Source organism: Mastigoproctus giganteus, chromosome 1 (genome assembly GCF_048544385.1).
Source record: "Mastigoproctus giganteus isolate SK-2022 chromosome 1, ASM4854438v1, whole genome shotgun sequence".
Lineage (NCBI taxonomy): Eukaryota > Metazoa > Arthropoda > Arachnida > Uropygi > Thelyphonidae > Mastigoproctus > Mastigoproctus giganteus.
This window is the reverse complement of record NC_143575.1, coordinates 159,916,491-159,940,403: the sequence shown is the minus strand read 5'-3', so window position 1 is coordinate 159,940,403 and position 23,913 is coordinate 159,916,491. Positions and strand designations below refer to the sequence as shown.

The following is a 23,913-nucleotide window of genomic DNA, read 5'->3' as shown; positions in this document are numbered from 1 at the left end:
TTTCCTCTTCAGTGACGTTTAGTAGATCCCACTCACTTATTACTCCTTTAGAGGAGTTCAGTGTATTATGCGGCGTGACTTTAATTGGGATTCCGCTTATAGTTGACAGTTTCAATAACAGTTCAGAGTGTCTTGCCTGCGTGGTTTCAATTAATAGATCTCCTGACTGAAGTCGTTTTACCATTTTTGGTGTTCCTGCTGAATTTTCAAGACACCTTTGAATGACAAAGGGAGACAAATTGCTTACTGGTTGATTCGATAATGAATGCATTATCAAAAAAGCTGGTGGTTCTGGTTTGCTAGAATCTGTTCTCATTCTTTTCGAGAGACTAGGATCATGTTCCCTTCTACGGGTGTCAATTTGTTGAGAGCCCTGTTGGCTCTATTGGTGGAAATTCGTCGCATTCCATTGTTGCTCCTTTTCGCCATGGGAGAGGAGCTTCCTTCTCCCAGGTTACCGACCCCGCCACGTGGAGGCAGGAGCGGTGCCACCAGTGACCAAGCGATAAAAAGTTAGTGGTTAGTGTGTTACAAGAGTTAGTTATATATATACAACAGAAAGGTGATTTTCCTTTCTTGTAGGAGGCTTCCTTCTTTATTTATAAAGAGCCAGAAAATAAATAACTTTGAAAGTAAAAGACTTTAGAAATTTTAACTACTTCTTTATAGAAAATTCGCTTTGAAAATCGCTTTGGAAATCGCTAGATCACTCGCTTGGCACTCGGGGCCAACTGAAAGTAGCATGAAGTGCTAAAGGGAGCTTCAAAAATGCTTAGCTCCATACCGTGAAATTTACAAAGATTTATCAAGCAAAAAGCAAACAAACCCAGAATACTGATTTTTTTTTTTTTTAAAGAGAGCAGAAGACACAAAATCTAGATGCTGCAGAAGAAAGTTCACAAGGTGAAAATATTCTACAACTGAGAAAAATGTTCTGATTGTGCTTAGTAGCAATGAAGAGGAAGAAAATTAAATGAATGTAAATTATCTGACATATAGGTAACATAGTTTGTTCAGTTATTACTATTTTTAATAAAAATTTGTTTCTGATAGTTATAAAAAAATTTGTATTTTTGTTAGCTTTTGGAGTATAACACCCCCCCCCTCTTTTGTACTTGTTCTTAGTCCCGCATAACATGGTTCCACACTACACAAGATATTATACAAATCTAACAACCATGTTATATGAGGGTGACCTGTACACATAATAAGCAGAAATATATGCGCATGAAAATAAAAGAAAATAAAAGTTTTGTTTCTATTTTAATGTTTCATTTTTTTTTTTTCTTTCAAATTTTTAGAACTAATATATCTATATATTTTTTTTCTTTCAAATTTTTAGAACTAATATATCTATATTTTTTCTTTTCTTAAAACAAAGTGTAAAACACACAGCATTTATTACAACTTAATATGTACAATAAATATTGCAATCCATTAAAAAAAGATGAAATATGGGCACTGCTTAAGCAGAATTCAAAAACCCAAAATATTTTCTAAAAAATTAAAAATTAAAAAAAAAAAAAAAAAAGTTGGCACCTTTGAGGTGACCTGCCATCATTTTTGCCATCACCACCACCATCAGGTTATAGTGGCTTGAAAAGTGTAAACATGTTTACGTTCCTGTTCCGTTACTATTGTGACTTTTTTCAGTGCACACCACAAAAATGTAGTGTGGAGCGACAGCTGGAGAGCAAAAAAACACAAAGGCAGGCGCATCTAATGAATTTCTATGCTGTTTAGATAGAAATAAGATACCCGAAGAAAAACAGGTTGGGCTTAGAGGTTTAATTTTGTTGTTGCTTTTGTGGAAGCATTTCATGCACAGCAAGCCTGTTCACACAGTTTATGGATGTGTCAGCTTTTGGATAGAGAGATTTTAAAATATAGTAGGGATGAAGTAAAGATACTGTAAGGTTATGCATTGAGCCTACATCATCAAGCAAGTTTCTGCTTCCCAAAGCAGTGTTTGTCAACATAATCAAGCTCAAGCTATGATATTATTTCACTGTTCACTGATAATAAAATGTGATTATCTTTCACTAGTAATCATAGTTTACAGCTTGCATATAAGATTTTAAAATAAACATGATTATTATAATTTTAAACATTTAAAACTAACTGTGCACTGCCAAAGTAAATACCACTTATAAATTTGCCACTGTTATCAGAAAAAACTGGTAGCTAGACACAAAACACTACTTTTTGTCAGTAGATCAAAGATAACACCCCACATCTAACAGCATAATTAAAATATTGGTGTAGTGATCTATAAATGCAGATTATTTTCCTGGCTACCAGCAGAAATCTTAAAAAGCAGCATCTCCATTATCCCTACAGAGATGACTGATGGGAATTGTGATAGTACTTCAGACTACCACTCACTTCAAATTTACATGTGCTTGCAGGAGATCTATCTATCCATCTATTAATAGACAGACCTCCTGATTGTCAAATTTTGAGTCTCAAAATTTAGCAGTCAATGAGAACAAATTTACTTAGGTCAGTGACAGTTGCTAAAATACTATGATAAAGTATTTAGAAATCTGCCTTTTGAAATCTCTGAAGGGGGAGAAGAGACAAGGCAAGTACTGTTGTCTCTCATGCAATATTATTTTTAGAGCACCTGAAATTATTTGCACCAGGGGCTCAGATGCACATAATTAAATCAGACATTGAGTAGCATAATTAAACTGGATATTATTTTCATAAATAAGCACATTATATGAAAATAATACTAACATGAAAAGTAAACAATGGCATTCTGACAACGGTGCTTAACTTTTTGAGGTGGCAAATTTGTCAAGGTTTAATATAAAGGATTCAAGATTGGTTTTGAGCACACTAAAAATGGTAATTGATGCTGGAAATAACAGGCATAAGAAAGTTTTAAAAGGTGCAAAGCCAAAGTGTTGTTAGAACTTCTAACAACCATTAAATATAGAAACAAGAGATGACAGGGTGAAATATTCGCTTTTAAACAAATTATAGAAAAGTAATGGAAGCAAAGTAAGAACTTGTATTTAGGATTCGTTAGTCTTTAAAAAAAACACAGATAAAATATCTAGAAATCTGCCTTTTCAAATTAATAATTTTCAAATCTGCCTTTTAAGCCCACTACAGAGTTTCTAAAAAAAATGGCAATCAAAAATGGCAAGTAGAGCTGCATCATATAGCCACTTATTTTCATAATTCTCATCGACCATTTAATAAAGAATAGATCATTACTGTATCTCGTGCTATTGAGATACAGTACAGTAAATATTATCTTACAAGATCATCAAGAATTTCTGAACAAATTTAACTTTGCCAGCCAAATCTCTGTGACTATTTAAATTTCTATGTTTCCCAGCAAGTGTTGTAACAGTCAGGTTGACAAAATACTGCACACAACACTGAAGTGCTCCTAATACCATTGTTGCCAAACCACTAAAATTCTTGGCAACAACGGTAATACTCAAAGCAGATGATTCAAAGATTTCTACATCCAAGCCTTTCCTAACAATATCATAAAAACAGAAGTATAACAATAAATTTTTTATATCACAATCTTTAAAGATAAAGTTATTCAAAGAATGGCTGACTCTCAAACAAAACCATTTCTCAAGAAAAGAATACAATCCAGGCCAATCACTCTTCTACAATCAAGTTTTGCTAACAGCAGACAGTATCCAGAATTACTTAACAGGATCCTTTTGCCTCTAAGAGCTGCGAGTGTCACTTCCAAATTTATAAATGATCTTCTCCCAGTTAACAAGCACAAGCTCTGCAAAAGAATCTGGATATCAAGCTTCCCAATTAATTTTAATTTTGGTTTAAACTTTAGCTGCTTACTTTTGATTTTCCCTTGCCAAAATGCATCATTATGAAGTTTTATTTAATCCATTCATTTCCTTCTAGATAAAAAGGTATCAGCAAGTATACCATAATGCCAGTTTAGAGGATAAATAAAACAATAAGTACCTCTTAACTACTTTTATTAATAAGTAACTTTAATTTTTTTTCTAATGTGGAGTAAATGTGGTTTCTTTCCTAATTTTTAAGTTTCCAAACCCATAAAGTAAAGAATGTCAAGCCAAATTTTTTCTACCATGTCATGCAATCTTTATCAAATAAACAAACAAGCAAAAAAAAAAAAAAAAATTGCATAATTTTAAGTTAGATTCAATAAAGCTGTCATTTAACAAATGAAGGCAAAAATATACTAAAAGCCCATTAATAATTCTGCTGCATCAATGGTTACTGAGTAATCTTGAAATAATATTTTGAATTTCTAAGACTTACCAAATAGTTTTTTCTATGGGTAGAGTCCAGCAAATGTGGAATAAGATCTTTTTCCGATGTCTTTTTATCACACAACATACAATGATAATGAAATAGTTCAAGGTGAAGCACTTTCCACACTTCTAGAATATATTCTAAGCCTGCAATAAAAATACAGGAATCTACATACAAGTTCATTTACTAGTATAATTAGCCTAATTTTCTTCTCTCTTTATGAACACCTAGGGTTTTTTTTTTTATCCACGAAGGAAAGAAAGATACAGATTAAACATCAGCAAATTTTATTTTTAAATTTAACCTATGGCACTAATAAACTTATCCTACATAAAATGCACAGTGCACAATTACTACTGGATGAACGGGCATGTCAAGACTACTACTCAGAATTTCTAAGAAGTACAAGCTACAGGTTATAATGATTTATGTACCAACATTGAGCCATGACGATGAAGAAACGTGCACTGAAATTGATAGTCTTCTAGATGAGCAGAAAATCCATTACACTATCATTATGGGGGACTTAAATGCTTTGTAGCAAGGGGAACTATAGGAAATTTTGGAATTGGTGAAAGAAATGAAAGAGGTGAAAGACTTGTGGAATTCGCAGAATCACGAGGAATGTCAGTAATGAACACTTTTTTCAAGGGTGAACAGAAAACGGACACGGAAGAGCCCAAATGGATTAACAACTAATGAAATCTACTTCATCCTCATTAACAGAAGATATATCGGAATGATCTTACCGTCCTGAACAAGGTAAACATTGGAAGTGATCACAGAATGGCAAGATGCACACTTGATATTGATATTAGAAAAGAAAGGAAAAAAACTAAACTCGAGTAAATAATACGAAGGTCTTTGAGACAACAGAAGAGGAAAAAACACAGTATGTACTGGAACTTAAGAATAAATTTTAAGCTTCTGCAGACTGTTCAGGACCAAGGTATCGACAAGGAATACTACAACTTTCTGATAGTGATAAAGCCCAAGAAACCTATAGGTAAAAAGAAATCCAAAAGAAGAAAAAATTAGTGAAGAAACACTTGTCATGATGAACCAAAGATGACAAATGAAGAGCAGATAAACACTGACAACGATAAAATTGAGTATACTGAATTATGCAAAGCCATTAGAAAGAGACTCAGAGAGGACATAAGAAGATTTAACACAAGAAAAATAGAACAAGCATTAATGGAAAACAAAGGACTTAAATCAGCAGCCACGAGAAGTAATACAGAAAGACAAATGATACTGAAACTGAAGAATAGCGATGGTGTACTTATAAATAGCAGAAGACTACTATAGAGAACTATACAAGGAGCGAGGGAATGATGCCAGCAGTGGGGAAGATGGATCACAAATTAGTAACATATACGACATACCCAATATCCCTCCTGAAGAGGTAGAACATGCACTGAAGAAAATGAAAAATCAAAAAGCCCCGGGGGAAGATGAAGTTACTGTAGAGTTGATAAAACTGGGACGAAGAGACATGACAATGAAACTGGCTAGACTCTATACAAAATAGATTAGGAAAGGAATGACACCTAAGGAGTGGAATAATGCAATCATAATTTTGCTACATAAGAAAGGAGATAAATCAGATATTGGAAATTACAGCCACTCCCCGATTAACATAAGGGTTGCATTCTGTGGAACTCTACGTAAGTCAGAATTTCCCCCATGCTTGTGCAGCACTCACAACTGTGATTGTTGAATTGATTGAATCAAAAAAGAAATGTTCAACAAACATGTGAATAGAATTATTTATTGTATTTATTCAATTTTTTTATCTTGTGCAGGAACAATTACAAAAGTGTACAATTTAAAAAATTTCAAAATTATAAAAAAGGACAGGAGACAGGCATAATGTCAGTAAGTTTTACCTCTCAAGCATCATTGCCAGAATCGACGTCTTCAACTGATAAGTACATCGCTGCAGAGGTTGAGAGTTTTGCAGATTTAGAAGGGGTCGGCCATTCAACCTTACGAAAGAACATATTAATGGATGAAGGGACACTATTTTCTTTTCATAGATGAAAAGACAGCAAGCATATCATTCACCCCTCTGTTAACTTTTAAGAATCATTCACTGTCAGAATCCATCTTCTCAAACCTCATCATTGCTGACGCAATTTCACGAAATGCGATTGCCATCTATCTGGTGATGAAGCGTCTCGGCTCCTCATTTGGTTCATCTTGAGCTTCGTCAGAATTTTCTTCCTTCACTATAGCTGCCTGCAAATCAATAAGTTCTTTGTTAGATAATTCCATCTCTTCTTCCTCTATTAATTCCTCTATGTCTTTAGCAACAACCTCCAACTGAAGTAGCCCTGCAACCTTTACAATCTTATCTGTAACCTCTTTATATGATTCGTCTTTTTCAAACCCTTCGAAGCCATGGCATATTTTCTTCCATGTGCCATTTAAACAACTTTTAGTAATTTCCACCCAAGCCTTATTAATGTTTAAAATGCTGTGGTAAATACTGTAAGATTTCCAAAAGTCTCTTAACATAAAATTTTTCTCGCCTGACAATGCCTGAGCAAATGTTGTGCATAAATAGTATGCTTTTAAATTCACAATAACACATTAATCCATAGGTTGGATGAGTGAAGTCTCATCCAACCTATGAAGAATATGACTCTCACATTTGAATTTAAATCATCTAGATGTGTAAGATATCCAGGAGCATTACCTAATAGAAGCAAAATGTTGAAAGAACGTCGTCTTTACAATATTTTTCAACCTCAGGAATGAAGCAGCATTTAAACCAATCCTCAAAGAGAGATACTGTTATCCATGCCCTCTGGTTTCATCGGAAATGCATGGGTAGGGTGGCTTTATTGGTGCCCTTAAATGCACGAGGATTTCCAGAATGGTACCCAAGCAGTGGTATTAATCTGTAATCTCCTGCTGCATTAGCCCCAAGCAAGAATGTGGCCCTATCTTTAGAAGCCTTGAAACATGGCATTGTCGTTTCCTCTTTGTCAATGTATGTCCAATCCAGTATTTTATTCCAATACAGATTAGTCTCGTCAATGCTAAAAATTTGCTGTGTTGAATAGCCACCTTCATCAATAATTTTTTTCCACACAAAATTTCTCTGCAGCTGCAGGATCAGCACTGGTGACTTCATGACATACTTCAATGTTTTGGAAACTAGCGCAATGCTTGAACCTATTAAACCACCCATTGCTTGCCGCAAACTTGTCTTGGGGATTGCTGTACTTATCCATAATACTTCATAAATACTTCTTGCTTTTGCTTGAATGGTCATTGGACTCGGGGGAACTTGCTTCTGAATCTGATTTTCCAACCATATTATTAATAGCTGTTCCATCTTCGGTATAGCACCTGAACACTGTTTCACTGTTGATCTTAAGTGCGTTGATTATTTCACATGTTCTTTTATATTAGAATTAGTGTATAGCATTAGCATTAGTAGAGGCATTTGATGCAAGAAAGCAAGCTTATGCAGCATCAGCCAAAAAAAAAAAAAAAAACCCACTTCCACTTCACCCCTCTGTTCGTTCAAAATACCTGTCCAGCTGAGCCTTAAACTTATTTAGGCTATCAACCTCCACTACATGGGATGGAAGTCTGTTCCACCACCCAACCACCCGCTGGCTAAAGGCAAATTTCCGCACGTCTATCCTAACATCTGTCTTTCCTCAATTTGAATTTATGCCCTCTCAGGTGATTATTCTGAGCTAGAGGAAGAATCCCATCAGCATTGAGCATGCTCAAACCATTCAAGGCTTTATACACCTCTATCACATCACCTCGCTGTTGCCTAGTCTCCAGACACTGTAATTTGCAAAACTTAAGCCTTTCTTCGTAAGAGCACCCCTTTGTTCCATTCACTAATCTTGTTGCCCTTCTCTGTACTCGTTCCGCAGCTCTCCATCCTTCTTGAAATGAGGCCTCCAGACCTGTATACAGTACTCTAGGTGTGGCCTGACCATTGCCCTATACAAGGGAATAATCACCTCCTTATCCCTGCTGGAAAAATTCCTGTATATCATTGACAATACTCCATGAGCTACTCTTGCAGCCCGTCTGCACTGCTCAGAGAACTTCATATCAGCCTGCACAACCACCCCCAAGTCCCTTTCATTCTCTACCACTGTCAGTGTAGTACCACAGAGTTGATACGTTGCTCTGGGGTTGCTGTTTCCCATATGTAGTACTTTACATTTGTCACTGTTAAACTTCATTTGCCACCTCTCAGCTCATCTGCTCAACCTTTCCAGATCCTGTTGCAGCAGCATAGTGTCAGTAGTGTCCTTGACAACCCTGCCAACCTTCGTATCGTCTGCAAACTTGGACATTAAGCTTGATATACCATCATCAATATCATTTATAAATACAGAAAACAATAAAGGACCCAATACTGAACCCTGAGGGACTCTACTAATAACATTAGTCCACGATGAGCAGTGTCCATTGATTACCACTCTATCTTCTCCCCCTCAACCACCCCTTTATCCATAGCAGCAATTTGCCTCCAATGCCACACTGCACCAATTTGTGCAGCAGTCTTCCATGTGCAACAGTATCAAAAGCCTTTCTAAGATCCAAGTATATAATATCAAAGTTATTCCCTGCATCCAGTTCCTTTGTGACTGCATCATAGTATCCAATCAAATTGGTCAGGCAAGACTACCCCTTAACAAAACCATGCTGTGTCCGAGCTATAACTGAAGTCTTGTCTAAATGATGCTGCAGTGCTTCTTTAACTAGTGCCTCCATTAATTTTCCTGGAACAGAAGCTAAGCTCACAGGTCTATAATTACTTGTGTTAGCTTTTGATCCTCCTTTGTGAATTGGGGTCACATTTGCACATCTCCAGTCTGTGGGTACCTCCCCTGAGTCCAAGGAAGCTGTCATAATTATGGCTAAGGGTTGGCTTACTTCCTTTGCTGCCTCCTTTAATATAACTGGATAGATCCCATCCACCCCGGGTGCCTTTCTTGTGTTTATCTTCAACAGTTTCTCCTCCACTTTACTCCCAGTTATTTCAAGATTCTGTAGCTTACTGCTAGAGTTGAATACACCTCTGGCATACCCCTCGCTGAATAACTCCTCATGTGTGAATGTCGATGCAAAATATTCATTTAGTTTGTTAGCTACCTGAGCAGGGTCATCAACAGTTGACCCATCAATATCAAGTGGACCAATCTGATTCATCCCCTTCCTTCTAGAGTTTACATAAATAAAGAACTCTTTGCTGTTTTTCTTTGTATCCCTTGCCAAGGATTTCTCGTAATCTGCCTTCGCTTGCCTAACCTCCTTTGTAACTTGGTTGCATATCAACTTGTATCTATCATAGGCTTCTGTGTCATGTGTTAATTTGTAAGTATCCCATGCATTTTTCTTCTCTGCCATATGCCTCATTAGTTCATCTGACATCCATTTTGGCCTAAACTTTGAACAATATTTCTTAGATTCCAAGATTAATTCTTTGAATGCTTCCCATTTTGAATTTGCTGTTGGTAACATCATCAGTTGGTCCCACTGTATAGAATTTAAATACTGTCTCAGTCCATCGTAGTCGCCTTTACGGAAGCAATAACCCTTCCCTTTACCCCTAATGGTAGTTACCTCTTCGAGTAAATCCCACTTCAGCACACTGTGATCAATGCCACATAGTGGTTCATTTATCTGCAGATTCTTAATGCATGAAGAATCACTGCTGATAATCAAATCAAGAGTATTACTCCCTCTAGTTGCCTCCCGAACATGCTGTTGTAGAAAACAATCATCCAATAAATCCACAAAAGCCCTGCTAGTGTGTGAGTGACCAGACCCCAAATTCCAGTCAATATCTGGGAAATTAAAATCTCCCATTATAAGACTCTTTGATTTACTTGCCCACTATTTCTCTGTACAGTTTCTTATTATACTCATCAGAGTCATTAGGCCTATAGCACACTCCTACTCTCAATTTTGATCTCCCAATGCTTATGTCACACCAAACTAACTCAACACTGCACTGTCCAGCGATGTCGACTGGCTTCACTTCCTTGGTTTTTATGTGTTTCTTAACTAATAGCATAACCCCTCCCCCCTTCCTATCCTGTCTATCGTTTCTGTAGACGTTGTACTCCCCAAATTCCAGTTCTGCATCCCTTATATCTGTGTGACACCACATTTCTGATATCCCAACAATATCTGCCTTTGATGTTTTGAGCAATACCTCAAATTCATCAAATTTATTTACTAAACTCCTAGCATTGGTGTACACACAAGTATACCTGCACCTGTTTCTATTCTTAGCTACCCTAACACAACCCATGTGTTTACTTGTACCGCAATGGCTTCCAGTAGTCTCTGAAATATCATGCATCTTGTTTTTCAGGCTTCTGCTCATTCTAATAGAAGCAGTGCAAGAATCTCTTTCACCTCTGCCAGTGGCTACTGTCAATCTATTGGCTTCTTTGGTCCATCTTTGTCTCCCCCCTTTCCCTTCGTCATTGTAATAAGTAAATAGGAATGAACAGAAGTTTCTGAAATTTAATTTTTATATGATTGAAGATTTCAGTGAAGGGGAATACATTTCACCATAATACCATAACATAAAAACCCACAGAATTCCAGTTATCAGGATAATCCGAAATGTAAAAAGATCGAGTTTACTACCTGTTTATAATAGGTTGCACTAACGGAAAAGTCCGATAAACTGGAAAGTGCAATTTATTTTTTGGTCGTGACCTCCAGAAACATGCTTTAGAAAAATATCACAAGGCATTCAAAATTGATTCTTATAACAGGAACATATGACGACAATGAAAGTGTAGTGTAATTTCACTATAAATATGACCTCTTAGAGAGATAAATAGCTTAGTAATACAGCGAAATTTAACTTCAAAGGACTTGGAATGAATTACAAAAAAAAAAAAAAAAACCCAACATGTTATTGGGTTCACATTACAATATTTTCACAATACCTCCATTTATCCCTACAGATGCAAAATGTGTCCATATTTTTTTAAGTTTGCATTGGCCGGCAAAAACATGTCAAGTCAAATTTGTGCAAGTCGAGTATTATTTAATTGTGGGAGTTCCTGTATAGACTAATTAGTTTGTTATCCCACATCTACAAGTTGTTCACAAGGGTCATTACTAACAGATTAGAAAGAATACTTAATGAGAATCAACCAAAAGAGCAAGCTGGCTTTAGGACAGGATTCTCAACTATGGATCACCTTCACGTAATATCACAGCTAATGGAGAAAACAAATGAATATAAAACAACATTTGTGGATTATGAAAAGGCATTTGACTCCATACAGCATAAGGCAATGTTTCGGGCACTGGAAAGACAAGGAATAGATACCTCATATATTATGATTTTGAAGAAAATATATGAGAACACTACCTCCTTTATTAGACAAGGCAAAGACAACAGCAAATTTAAAATTGAGGAGTTTGACAAGGAGACAATATCTCTGAAGTTGTTTACTGCTGCCCTTGAGGAAACTTTCAGAAGATTAGACTGGTTGCAGAAAGGAATCAATGTGAATGGAGAGTACCTAAACCATGATCCCAAAGAATTAGAGGAAAATCTTAATCAGTTATGCAGAGTTAGTAAGGATTTTGGACTAGAGATGAATATGGCTAAAACAAAAGTAATGATGAACAAGCATGCCAAAGAAAGGGATGTAATCATTGAAGGAGCAGTAATTGAAAAGGTGAATTCATATACTTATTTAGGACAGGTCAGCTGTAATAATGATATATGACCGGAAGTCAATATATCATTATTACAGTGATATATGATGGATAGCATTCAGGAAATATAGTCACTTACTGAGCAGCAATATCCCAATTTGTCTGATGTTGTTATTTGGGTTTTAGGAGCATTAACAACTAAGGCCATATTGCTCCGGGAATATGCAGTGGTCATTCCCTGACCTTTCCGCATCCTCCATATTTGGTGTTGACAGGCTCAAACCCCAGTCTAATCAAGAAGTGTGTGTGCTACACACTGCTGCTCCTTCCCACCTGGCTACAGAGGTACCCCCAATTTGTCTGAAAAGTAAAATAATGAACCAATGTATACTCCCCACCATGACTTATGGAAGTGAAACTTGGGCACTCACCAAAAGAATTGAAGAGAAGCTGAGAACTACACAGCAAAGAATGGAATGAATTATATTAGGAATCACTCTGTTAGATAAGAAGAGAAACAACATGGATTAGACAGCAAACTCAAGTAAAGGACATTCTTATCAAAACTACAGAACTAAAATGGTCTTGGGCAGGACACATAGCTCGAAGACATGATGACAGATGGACTAAGAAAATAACAGATTGGTACCCAAGTGGAGCTAGAAAAAAAATACTGAAGACAACGACGGAAATGGACAGATGAAATTCACAAGTTTGTGGGTAGTAAATGGATGGCCATTGCACAAAACAGAAGGAACCGGAAAGTTGCCGGACAGGCCTTTATCCTGCAGTGGATTGAAAATGGCTGATAATGATGATTAATGGGCATCTAGTATCGATTTAAGTATTGAATTAATGCAGGTATTTCAACAGTTTGAAAAAATACTGCTAGTCTGCATCATGCTTTAATAGTAGTAGTGACAAAATGATGCAAGGAATAAAGTTTATGCAGTATATATTTTATTCCTTGCACTATTTTAAAATTTAAGTTTATCCTACTTCGTTTGCCAAGCCTTCCTGTAAATTTATGCAAGCTGTCTAATTCTACAATGCGCAAGTACTTGGTGTTGAATACTCTGCCTAAAAGTAAATTTACACAGATCTGTCCTGCAATTATCCTTTTCTAATTTAAATTTTTGTCCCCTTAGGATGACACACAAAAATAAACTTTTCTCCTTATGTGTCATCCTAAAAGGCATAGAATACCATCAGCATTTCATTTACTCAACAACCTTAAGGCCTTAGACACATTAATCATGTCTCTCCCCTTACATTTACCATATCCTAATTACCAGATGCTGCAATTTACATAAATCAAGTCTTTCTTGGTAAGTGTACCCTGTTATGTCACTGACTATGCTTGATGCTCCTCTCTGCACGTGTTTCAACAGATTTACATCCTTCTAAAAATAGAATGGAAGTGGAGTGTGAATGTGGATTATAAGTGAACCAAATGTCTCTCCCACATTGGTTCTTTCTCTATGTTCTTTCATTCCTACCACCTGGGTTGGTTGATCTCTCACTCCCTACCCTTTCCCTCAACTTGGGTGGCACCCCTCACCCCTTTGCCTAGTGGGTAACCCCACTGCTACCTGTCAACTCCCACCCCAGAGTAGGATGGGCATGCTGACTTGAGAAGTCCTTTTCACCTCTGCACCTCTCTATCCTACCATCCCCCCCCTTTTATTGGGCCCCTCCCTGTTTGTAGCCTTGGCTACCACAGGGTTCACACTGCCAGTGCTTATACTCTCTACTGTGCCGCCCTCCTTGTGGTGCTGGACAGTAAACTAGAAGCTTTAATGTGAAAACACAGGCACCTAGGCTAAGAGGCCAGATAAACAACACAACCATACACTAACCTACATAAATTGCCTTTACAATGTTTTGTATTCATCACATTGCTTGATGTGGAGTTGGGGAGGAACCTCAGAGATACATTACAATTAACTCTATACATTATGCACTATATTCCTATTGCGTCTGGGCAGAATTGCAGACACTTTCAAATTTATTCCTAATTTGTGACCTTTTCTCAACATTACTCATTACTTGTTAAATAAATAATAGAATCACCATTTGTGCCCTTAAAAATATTAAATTCACTGTCAAAAAAAGCCTTGAAATGGCTGTCTGTGTGGTGGTATTTTTGCCAAGAATAAGTAACATTAGTCTTCTCCACTGGAGAAAAGCACTGCTTATTCGAGGTAGTGCAATATCAGGGCAAATCGTAAAGCATTCACAATACAGTCTGTCCTCGTATAGCACGATAGTTGTGTTCCTAGAAAACCTCGTGCAATGCAAAATCGTGCAATATAAACAACAGGCCCTATGGGAAAAGTGGGGTTAGGTGCCGATCACCCAAGATTGAACATACATTTGGAACCAAAACATTACCAAACACAATAAATAATCGGGTAATTTTAATCGTTATAAAATACGTAATAAAAAATACAATATTTTTTAATTATAATATAATAAATAATAAAAAATAAATATTTTTTTATTATTTATTATATTATAATAAAGTATTTTTAGTATTTTTTAATACTAAAAAAGTATTTTTTACGAATAAAATACGTATTTTATTCGTAAAAAATTTCTTATATTAAATAAAATAGTCGTAATAAAATACTTACGTATTTTATTACGACTATTACGTAATAAAATATTGCTAATGCTTTTGCTTCTATCATAAGCAAACTTGTTTTTTGTTTGATTTTCTATCCAAACAGATGACAGCCGTTCCATCTCTTCCAATTCTTGTGTCTTAACCTAATGGATTTTAATTACACTTTGAGTTGTTCCCGCTATGAAAGTTGTTTTTATTTTCTCCGCATTCTTTGTAATTCTCGGCGTTGCCTCATTTAGGTCTGTAGCACGTGCAATATCACATGGTCTTTCATTTCGCTCAAAGCGTTTCATAATTTCATATTTTTTTCTCTATCGACAGAGGCGGACTGGCCATAAGCCTTACCCAGGAAATCCCGGTGGGCCGGAGACCGGTGTGCTTTTGGCCAAAAACCGTAGTATGAGGCCACTATAAATTTTCCCGGGTAAGAATTTTTGACCCAGTCCGCCTCTGTTTATCGATATTGCTTCTTTTTTTTTTCTCTCTCTCTCTGAATCTGCAGTGTCTTCGCCAGGACGTTTCCTTTTCACACCTTTTAAGTATTTTACTAATTTTTAGGGAATAAAGCGCAATTACAAAACGAGGAGGCACGCTTAATACACATAAACAAAGCTGCGCGCGTATAGCAACTGAATAAACAACACCGTAAAGGCCGAGATACACTATTAACACCCCACATTTTACTAAAGCACATTTCTGGGGGTTACTACCATAAAACAATTTCCAGTTTCGTTTCTGCTAGTGGAATCTGTTATAAACTGGTAGTAAACTCTACCTAATTGCATTTGCGATTATATCGATAGCTGGAATTGTGTTGGTTTTTACGTTATTATGGTGAAATGTGTTTCCCCTTCACTGATATAAAACACATAAATACATTTTCAGAATCTTCTTCATTCCTATCGTGTTGCGTTTGTTTGGGGTGATTCCGCGTTCCACTGCCATTTCTTGTAAACACAAAGGCGAATTCGGTTCGTGTTATATAAGATAACGTTACCCTATTTATAAATCGTGTATGATCGAATTCGTGTAATGTAAACACGTGTTATACGAGGACCGACTGTATTAGAAATAACAAAAACAATACCATTTCACCTACTTTGGTGATTTAATATTATGCTATGCACAAACTTGTTCAATTAGTGAATTTCCCATAGTTTAAGGGTTTTAGCCATATCTCTTTAGTCTACCAGCATTTCTCAAAACTTTCTGAGCCCACGCCTCCCTTGACCTGTAAAATTTTCCTGGCACCACCCTTGAAGTAAAACATCTATAATTGTGCAATTTCTTATTTTTAAGATGTTAAAACATGAAATAATAATACAGTTAGAATATGGTCAGGGAACATGATGCATTCTCTTCGTCAAAAATACCCCAAATATTTTCTATAATTATTTACATTAATAATACAGATCAAATAGTAGTAGATACCTAATAGTAAAAAAAAATAATTCTTAATACATTTTTAATATTTGCCATGGAAATCTTATATAAACTATTACATCATTTGCGACACCCCGGTAAATTAAGGCACCTTCCTAGGGCATCGTAACGCACAGTTTGAGAACCGCTGGTCTATACTTTTGCAGACCATTTAGCATCTGTCATATTGTGGAGTTATACTGCATAACTAGGTTGTCACTTATTGAAACACCAGGCTACCTACCCACACATTGATGAGAGGCAAAAAGCCTTGAAACGGCTGTCTGGGTGGTGGTATCAGCCAAGAATAAGTAACATTAGTCTTCTCCACTTGTGAAGCATTGCTTATTCAAGGTAGTGCACAACATCAGGGCAACTCATTGTGAAGGCATTCACATTATGAGGTATAACAAAAACGATGCCATTTCACCTACTACGGTGATTTACCACAAATTTACAGATTTACCATGATGCTATGCACTAACTTGTTCGGTTACCAGACATCTACTCACAATGTCCAGACAATAACTGAACATTGTGGGTAGATCGTTTTTGACTAACCTCAAATTTCTATGGCACTACGTGCCATAGAAATTTGAGGTTAGTCAAAAACGGTTAGTCAATTTGAGGTTAGTCAAAATCACTGCTCAACCTAACAAAATACAACTAGTTAGCCCCAGACACTATTTAAAAGTTAAACCTCAATGCCTGAATTTCCTGACCTAACCAATGGGAGGCAGGTCACTCATTTCTTCATGTCAGTTAAGTGTACCATCTTAAAACTTTGTATAAATAAAACACTATATACATAAATCTGTATAATATTATATACATTATTCTCAAACTTCTTATACACTTACGGATCTATTAAAAAACATAACAGTACTAATATAGAAATTTTACTCAAAACTCCAATTTAAAACAATACAACATAGCGCACCTATATACAATATTTACATCACATAAGTAAAATGTATATGCTAATGACACTATATATACATCTACACTGTACTATATACAAAGGGTACTAGGAACGTTTTGCAATATGACGCAACAATGAATCACAGGAAGCTGCTTGTTGCTGCATGTTGAGACATGTTCATACGTGCATAGTAGCCGCCGCGCCAAGTCGATGGGCTCAGTTATTCATTAGTAGTGAGAGTGTAAAGTGCTTGTGATGGCATCGTGGTCATGAAATGAGATAAGGACAGTTTTTCGGTATAATTTTGTGCGGGGTTTAACCATAGACCAGTGCTTAGAAGAAATGACTCTTGCACTAGATGACGATTGTCCACATCGTACAATGATATTCAGGTGGTATAGAGAATTCCAAAGGGGAAATTTCACTCTGGAGGATTCTGAGAGGCCGGGAAGGCCACGAACGTCAGTTACGGAGGAAAACGTTACTGCTGTGAGGAAAATGCTTGACGAAAACAGGCGAGTGACCTACCAACAGATAGAGGATACTTTGGGCCTAAATGCACCAGCAATTCGTTCGATTCTGCAAGATCATTTGTACGTGAAGAAACTTTGTTCTCTCTGGGTGCTGCATCAACTGACTGAAGAGCAGATGACACGACGTGTGACTTGGTGCCGGGAGATGTTAAAAAAGTTTGATAAGGGACAATCTCGGTATGTGAACAACATCGTGACAGGTGACGAGACTTGGCTGTACTATTACGATCTGTCGACCAAGGCTCAAAACAAAGTTTGGGTCTTTGATGATGACGACACACCCGTAATTGTCAGAAAATCCCGATCTGTAAAGAAGAAAATGATAGCTGTATTTTTCAAATCGAGTGGAATTGTGGAACGTGTCGTTTTGGACACGCAGAAGACAGTCACAGCTAAGTGGTATACTGAACAATGCCTGCCTAAAGTCATTGGATCTATGAAGAACCTGCGGCCAAAGTCAAGAATGGACACCTGGTACCTCCATCACGATAATGCTCCAGCTCACCGCGCCAAAGCCTGCACCGAATATTTGACCACGACAGGACTGAAACTTCTCGAGCACCCTCCCTACAGTCCAGAACTTGCTCCCTGCGACTTTGCACTGTTCCCGCATGTGAAAATGAAGCTAAAAGGGAGGCGGTTTTCCAGTGATGAGGACCTTCTACGGGCTTGGAACAACGAGTGTGCTTTACTCCCTAGTGAAACCTGGCAGAACTGGTTTAAAAATTGGTTTCGGAGGATGGAGAGGTGTATTGAATGTAGAGGAAATTACTTTGAAAAAATTAAATAAATAAAGCTGTATTGCAAACCTTTCCTAGTACCCTTTGTATACATCATTAAATAATTTAAAACCAGGGTGATAGAAAAATATCACTAGATCTCTATATTTCAGTTTAATTAAAGTATAACAATATCTCCTCTTAAAAACTTCTCTCAAACAACTAAACTTAAATCTTGAATGACACCACTTGATTCCACATTCTTTGCCTTAAATCAATACAAAGGTTGGCAGAGTTAATAATGACTGTAATGGCAGCAACAGGATCTAGAAAATTTGGGCAGATTGGCTGGGAAGTAGCAAATGAAGTTTAACATTGACAAATGCATATGGGTAAAAGTAATCCCAGCGAAACATACCAACTGTGTGGTACTACACTTAGGGTGGTAGAAAATGAAAAAGACCCGAGAGTAATTGTACAGTCAGATATGAAGTTTTCTGAGCAGTCCAGACAGGTTGCCAGAGCAGGTCATGGGATCTTGTCAATGATATACGGGAATTTTGCTAGTAGGGAAATGTATATGATTATCCCTTTGTATAAAGCAACGGTGAGGGCATGCCTTGAGTACTGCGTACAGCTCTGGAAGCCTCATTTTTGGAAGGATGTACAGTTGCTTGAGTGAATACAGAGAAGGGCAACAAGATTGGTGAGCAGAACAAAGGGGTTCTCTCACCAAGAAAGGTTTAAGTTCTGTAAATTGCAGCAGCTGGAGACTAGGCACCTGCTGAGGTGATCTGATTGAGGTGTATAAGGCCTTGAAGGGGTTGAGCACATTGAATTCTGATGGGATTCTTCTGCTTGCTCAGATTACGAACCTGAGGGGGCATAAATTAAAATCGAGGAAAAACAGTTGTAGAATAGATGTGCAAAAATTTGCCTTTAGCCAGCAGGTAGTTGATAGCTTAAATTAATTCAAGGAAGAACTGGACAAACTTTTTGATGGAATTTTTTTTTTTTTTTTTTTTGTGGCTGATTCTACATGAACTCATAGGTTTGCTTTCTTGCATCACATGCCTCTACTACTACTATATAACAGACAAGAAAAAATAATGTGCTTTTATCCCCACAAGAACAAAGAACTGGATTATAAGAGAGGTCAATCTGGATCTTAATCTCTGCTCATCACAATAGAGAATGGATTGAGATTTATTTTGGTTTGGTTTTTATGGCACATGGGATGGGTTGGGCCAGGATGTGCAAGTCTATTTTGAGATTTATTCCTGATGTACTGAGTGTCAGTACATTAGGAATAAATCTGTGGATGATTTCCCCCCCCTCCACAGAACTCTCTCATCTACTTTGCCAAACTATATTAACTTCCTGCTGGAAGCACTTCCTTTCTGCTGAAGGATGAAATTTTCTACCTCACATGAATTTAAAGTTCAAGTGAGGGACAAAAGTTAATTGATCCACAGTAAGATAGACTGAACGTTTACAATCATGACAAAAACAAATTTTGATATACGTGTAAAGTTTCATGGAGTTTCAAAGTAATTTTAAATGATGTGGAAAGCCACACTTTTTAAAATCATTTCACAATTGTCATAATGGAAAAAATTTTGAATTGCAAATTCTAAATTTTCAGTAGAATAGATAAAATGTTTTCTGTTGGAAAGAGGAGGGGTGGGAGGTGCTTTTTCCTTTTGTTTCAAATTAAAGCTGAACTATCAAAACCAGGAAGTGCCACTTCCTGGTTTTGATAGTTCATCAATGAAGTAATGAGAATACTAAGTATTTTCAATTAATAAACAGTGATTTACTTACCAATTAGCGGTTCCACTGTGTTGTCTAACTTAGCCTGCAATTTTGCAATTCCTTGCCAAAAACCTTGGGGGGGGGGTGTAGAAACAGATAAGAAATAATAAAATATATGAAAATAACCAATACAAATATTTGAAATATTAATTAAACCTTTTTAACAATTTTAGAAATATTCTTAGATCCAATGGCACATGATTAGTAAAAACAATCATAACTATAACAAACAAATAAGTTAAAATTCATCAGACAAAATATATTTTAGCATATTGATACAAGAAAGTTGTGTTAACAGCAAAAGGCTCTCAAATAGAGAGCTATTCTGTTAAGACAGTTTAATTCTATGAGAACATTATGTTTAAAGCAACAACAGTGTGAAATTTAACATTTCTCCCGTATTAATTTTTATTCAAAAAATTCATGTACACACAATTTCAAACTATCATTTTAAGATTCAAACCCTGAAAAAAATTCTGCCACAGCTACCTAAAGTAGCACCTCCCACTATTAATCAAAGCATACTATGGCATAACTGGATGATCTATTAACAATCACACTGTTACATATATCTCTCACTAGCTGTTAGTATTAGGTATTGGCAATATGACGCAAGAAAGCAAAACTTATACAGTACCAGCAAAAAATAAAACAAATAAATAAAATAAAAATAATTTCCAATAATTTGTTAAAACCTATCGTAAATTTATTCAAGTTATCTGCCACCACAATACTAAGTGGAAGTATACTCCAAGAATTGATTACTCTTTGGCTGAATGCAGATTTCCATGCATCTATTCTGCAATCACCCTCTTTTCAATTTAAATTTGTTTCCCACCTTATATATATTTCATCTAAGAAAGAATAAAAATGTAATTAGCATTTAGTTTACCCTTTTAAAACTGCATACGACAAGCAGATATGATACCTAGCTTCTAGACTGCAATTTATAAAATCCCAGCTTTTCTAGGTAAGAAAATCTTTCTGTGTTTCAGCTAATCTTGTTTGGAATACAGCCAAATTTGTATGCTATAATCCAGATAATCACCTCTTTGTCCCTGCTAGCAACGTTCCTGTATAATATTAATAGAATCCCCAATGAGTGGTTCCAGCGGCTTGTCTGAAATGCCAAAAGAATTTCATGTCATCCTGTACAGTTACCCCTATTTTTCATATTCAGATACCTTAAAGTTTGTTACCATCAAGATGGTATGTAATTCTGGTATTACTACTACTCAAATGTAATACTTTGCATTTATTACTATTAAACCTACACTGCCATTTTTCAGCCCATTTGCTGTGCTTATATAAATCCTCTTGAAGTACCATACACTGATTACTCTCATTAACGAATGTGCCCATTTCTATCATATGCAAACTTAATGCCTTAATATGCCTTCATTATTAATAAATAAATAATGAAAACAGTAAGGGCCCAGCACCGAACTCCTGAGGGACTCCACTAATAATGTTATTCAAAGACAATAGTGCCCACTAATAACCATCCTCATTCTTCTGCCACTTAATCATGCAATTATCCAGAGCAGTAACTTACCCTCAATGCCACACTGCTCCAACTGGTACAGCAGTCTTTCACGCGGATGAAAGTATCAAAATCTTTACCGAAATCCAAGTATATGACGACAATTATTTTTTACACCCAGTTTCTTTGTTACATCCTGAGAATGATCTTCCTTTAACAAATCCATGCTGTTAAAGGAAATAATTTTCTTTAATGATTGATTCCATTATTTTCCCTGGTACAAAGGTTAAACTTAAGGTCTTTAGTTACTCACTTCACCCTCTGAATGATCCTTGTAAACAAGAGGTGTATCTGCACATCTCCAACCTGAAGGTATCTAGGGATTCTCTTGGAATTACAGTTAACTGTTTAACTACCTCTTCAGCAACTTCTTTTAACAAACTGGATAGATGCAACAGCCCAAGATGCTTAGTTCGCTTTTAACTGTAGCAATTTCTCTATCACCTTACTCTGTGTTATTATATCATTTAGCTCTCAATCAGTATTAGACAGATTTCTGCTAGCCTCATGTGAATATAAATGGCAAATATTCATTTAGTTTACCAGAAATCTGTAGAGGATCATGAACAGTCATACCAATTGGACCAGTTACCCTTACTTCTATTATTAACATATGCAAAGAATTCATTGCTGCTTTTCTGTGCATTCTAACCCAAAGACTTCTCATAATCTACCTTAGCCTTCCTAAGTACGCTGCTGCAAAGGATCTAGAAAAGTTAAGCAGATGGGCTCAGAGGCGGCAACTGAAGTTTAACATTGACAAATGTAAAGTACTGCATATGGGAAGCAGTAACCCCAGAGTAACGTATCAACTGTGTGGTACTACACTCACAGTGGTAGAGAATGAAAAGGACTTGGGGGTAATTGTGCAGTCAGATATGAAGTTTTCTGAGCAGTGCAGATGGTCTGCAAGAGTAGCTCGGTGTCTTGTCAATGATTTACAGGAATTTTTATAGCAGAGATGAGGTGATTATCCTCTTGTATATTGGCAATGGTCAGGCCACACATTGAGTACTGTATACAGGTTTGGAGGCCTCATTTTAAGAAGGACGTGGAGCTGCTGGAATAAGTACAGAGAAGGGCAACAAGATTAGTGAATGGAACAACAAAGGGTTGCTCTTAGGAAGAAAGGTTTAAGTTTTGCAAATTACAGTGTCTGGAGACTAAGCACCTGCGAGGTGATCTGATTAAAGTGTATAAGGCCTTGAATGGTTTTAGCTTGCTCAATGCTGATGGGATTCCTCCTCTTGCTCAGAATAATCACCTGAGAGGGCATAAATTCAAATTGAGGAAAGAGAGTTGTAGGATAGATGTGCAGAAGTTTGCCTTTAGCTAGAGGGTGGTTGATTGCTGGAACAAACTTCCATCTGTCGTTGTAGAAGTTGATAGCTTAAATAGATTCATGGCTAGCAAACATTTGGAGCAAGTGAATGGGCAAAATGAGAAGGGGTTTTTTTTTTTTTTTTGGCTGATGCTGTATAAGCTTGCTTTCTTGCATCATATGCCTTTACCAATGCTAATGCTAACTACCCAAGTAACTTTATACTTATTGTAAGACAATGTATCCAGTGATAGTTTATAAGCATCCCATGCATTTTTTGTCTACCAAGGTTATCACAGTTCATCCAACACACATTTAGGTCTAAACCTTGAACAATACAAAGGGTACTAGGAAAGTTTTGCAATATGACGCAACAACGAATCACAGGAAGCTGCTTGTTGCTGCATGTTGAGACATGTTCATACGCGCATAGTAGCCGCCGCGCCAAGTCGATGGGCTCAGTTATTCATTAGTAGTGAGAGTGTAAAGTGCTTGCGATGGCATCGTGGTCACGAAATGAGATAAGGACAGTTTTGCGGTATAATTTTGTGCGTAGTTTAACCATAGACCAGTGCTTAGAAGAAATGACTCTTGCACTAGATGATGATTGTCCACATCGTACAACGATATTCAGGTGGTATAGAGAATTCCAAAGGGGAAATTTCACTCTGGAGGATTCTGAGAGGCCGGGAAGGCCACGAACGTCAGTTACGGAGGAAAACGTTACTGCTGTGAGGAAAATGCTTGGCGAAAACAGGCGAGTGACCTACCAACAGATAGAGGATACTTTAGGCCTAAATGCACCAGCAATTCGTTCGATTCTGCAAGATCATTTGCACGTGAAGAAACTTTGTTCTCTCTGGGTGCCGCATCAACTGACTAAAGAGCAGATGACACGACGTGTGACTTGGTGCCGAGAAATGTTAAAAAAGTTTGATAAGGGACAATCTCGGTATGTGAACAACATCGTGACAGGTGACGAGACTTGGCTGTACTATTACGATCTGCCGACCAAGGCTCAAAATAAAGTTTGTGTCTTTGATGATGA

The 23,913-nt window shown here is 36.8% G+C and overlaps 1 protein-coding gene across 1 annotated transcript in view; it reads right to left on the bottom strand.

Annotated features, from left to right (window-relative positions):
* Nucleotides 1-23,913, bottom strand: part of LOC150091215 (uncharacterized) — a 253,561-nt gene that overhangs the window by 145,019 nt on the left and 84,629 nt on the right. Inside the window, exons 4-5 of the mRNA XM_090374761.1 lie at nucleotides 20,011-20,073; nucleotides 4,285-4,424 (exon numbers count right to left, since the gene is read on the bottom strand). Of these exons, the coding sequence (XP_090230887.1) occupies nucleotides 4,285-4,424; nucleotides 20,011-20,073 (203 nt within the window). The remainder of the gene's footprint in view (nucleotides 1-4,284; nucleotides 4,425-20,010; nucleotides 20,074-23,913) is intronic.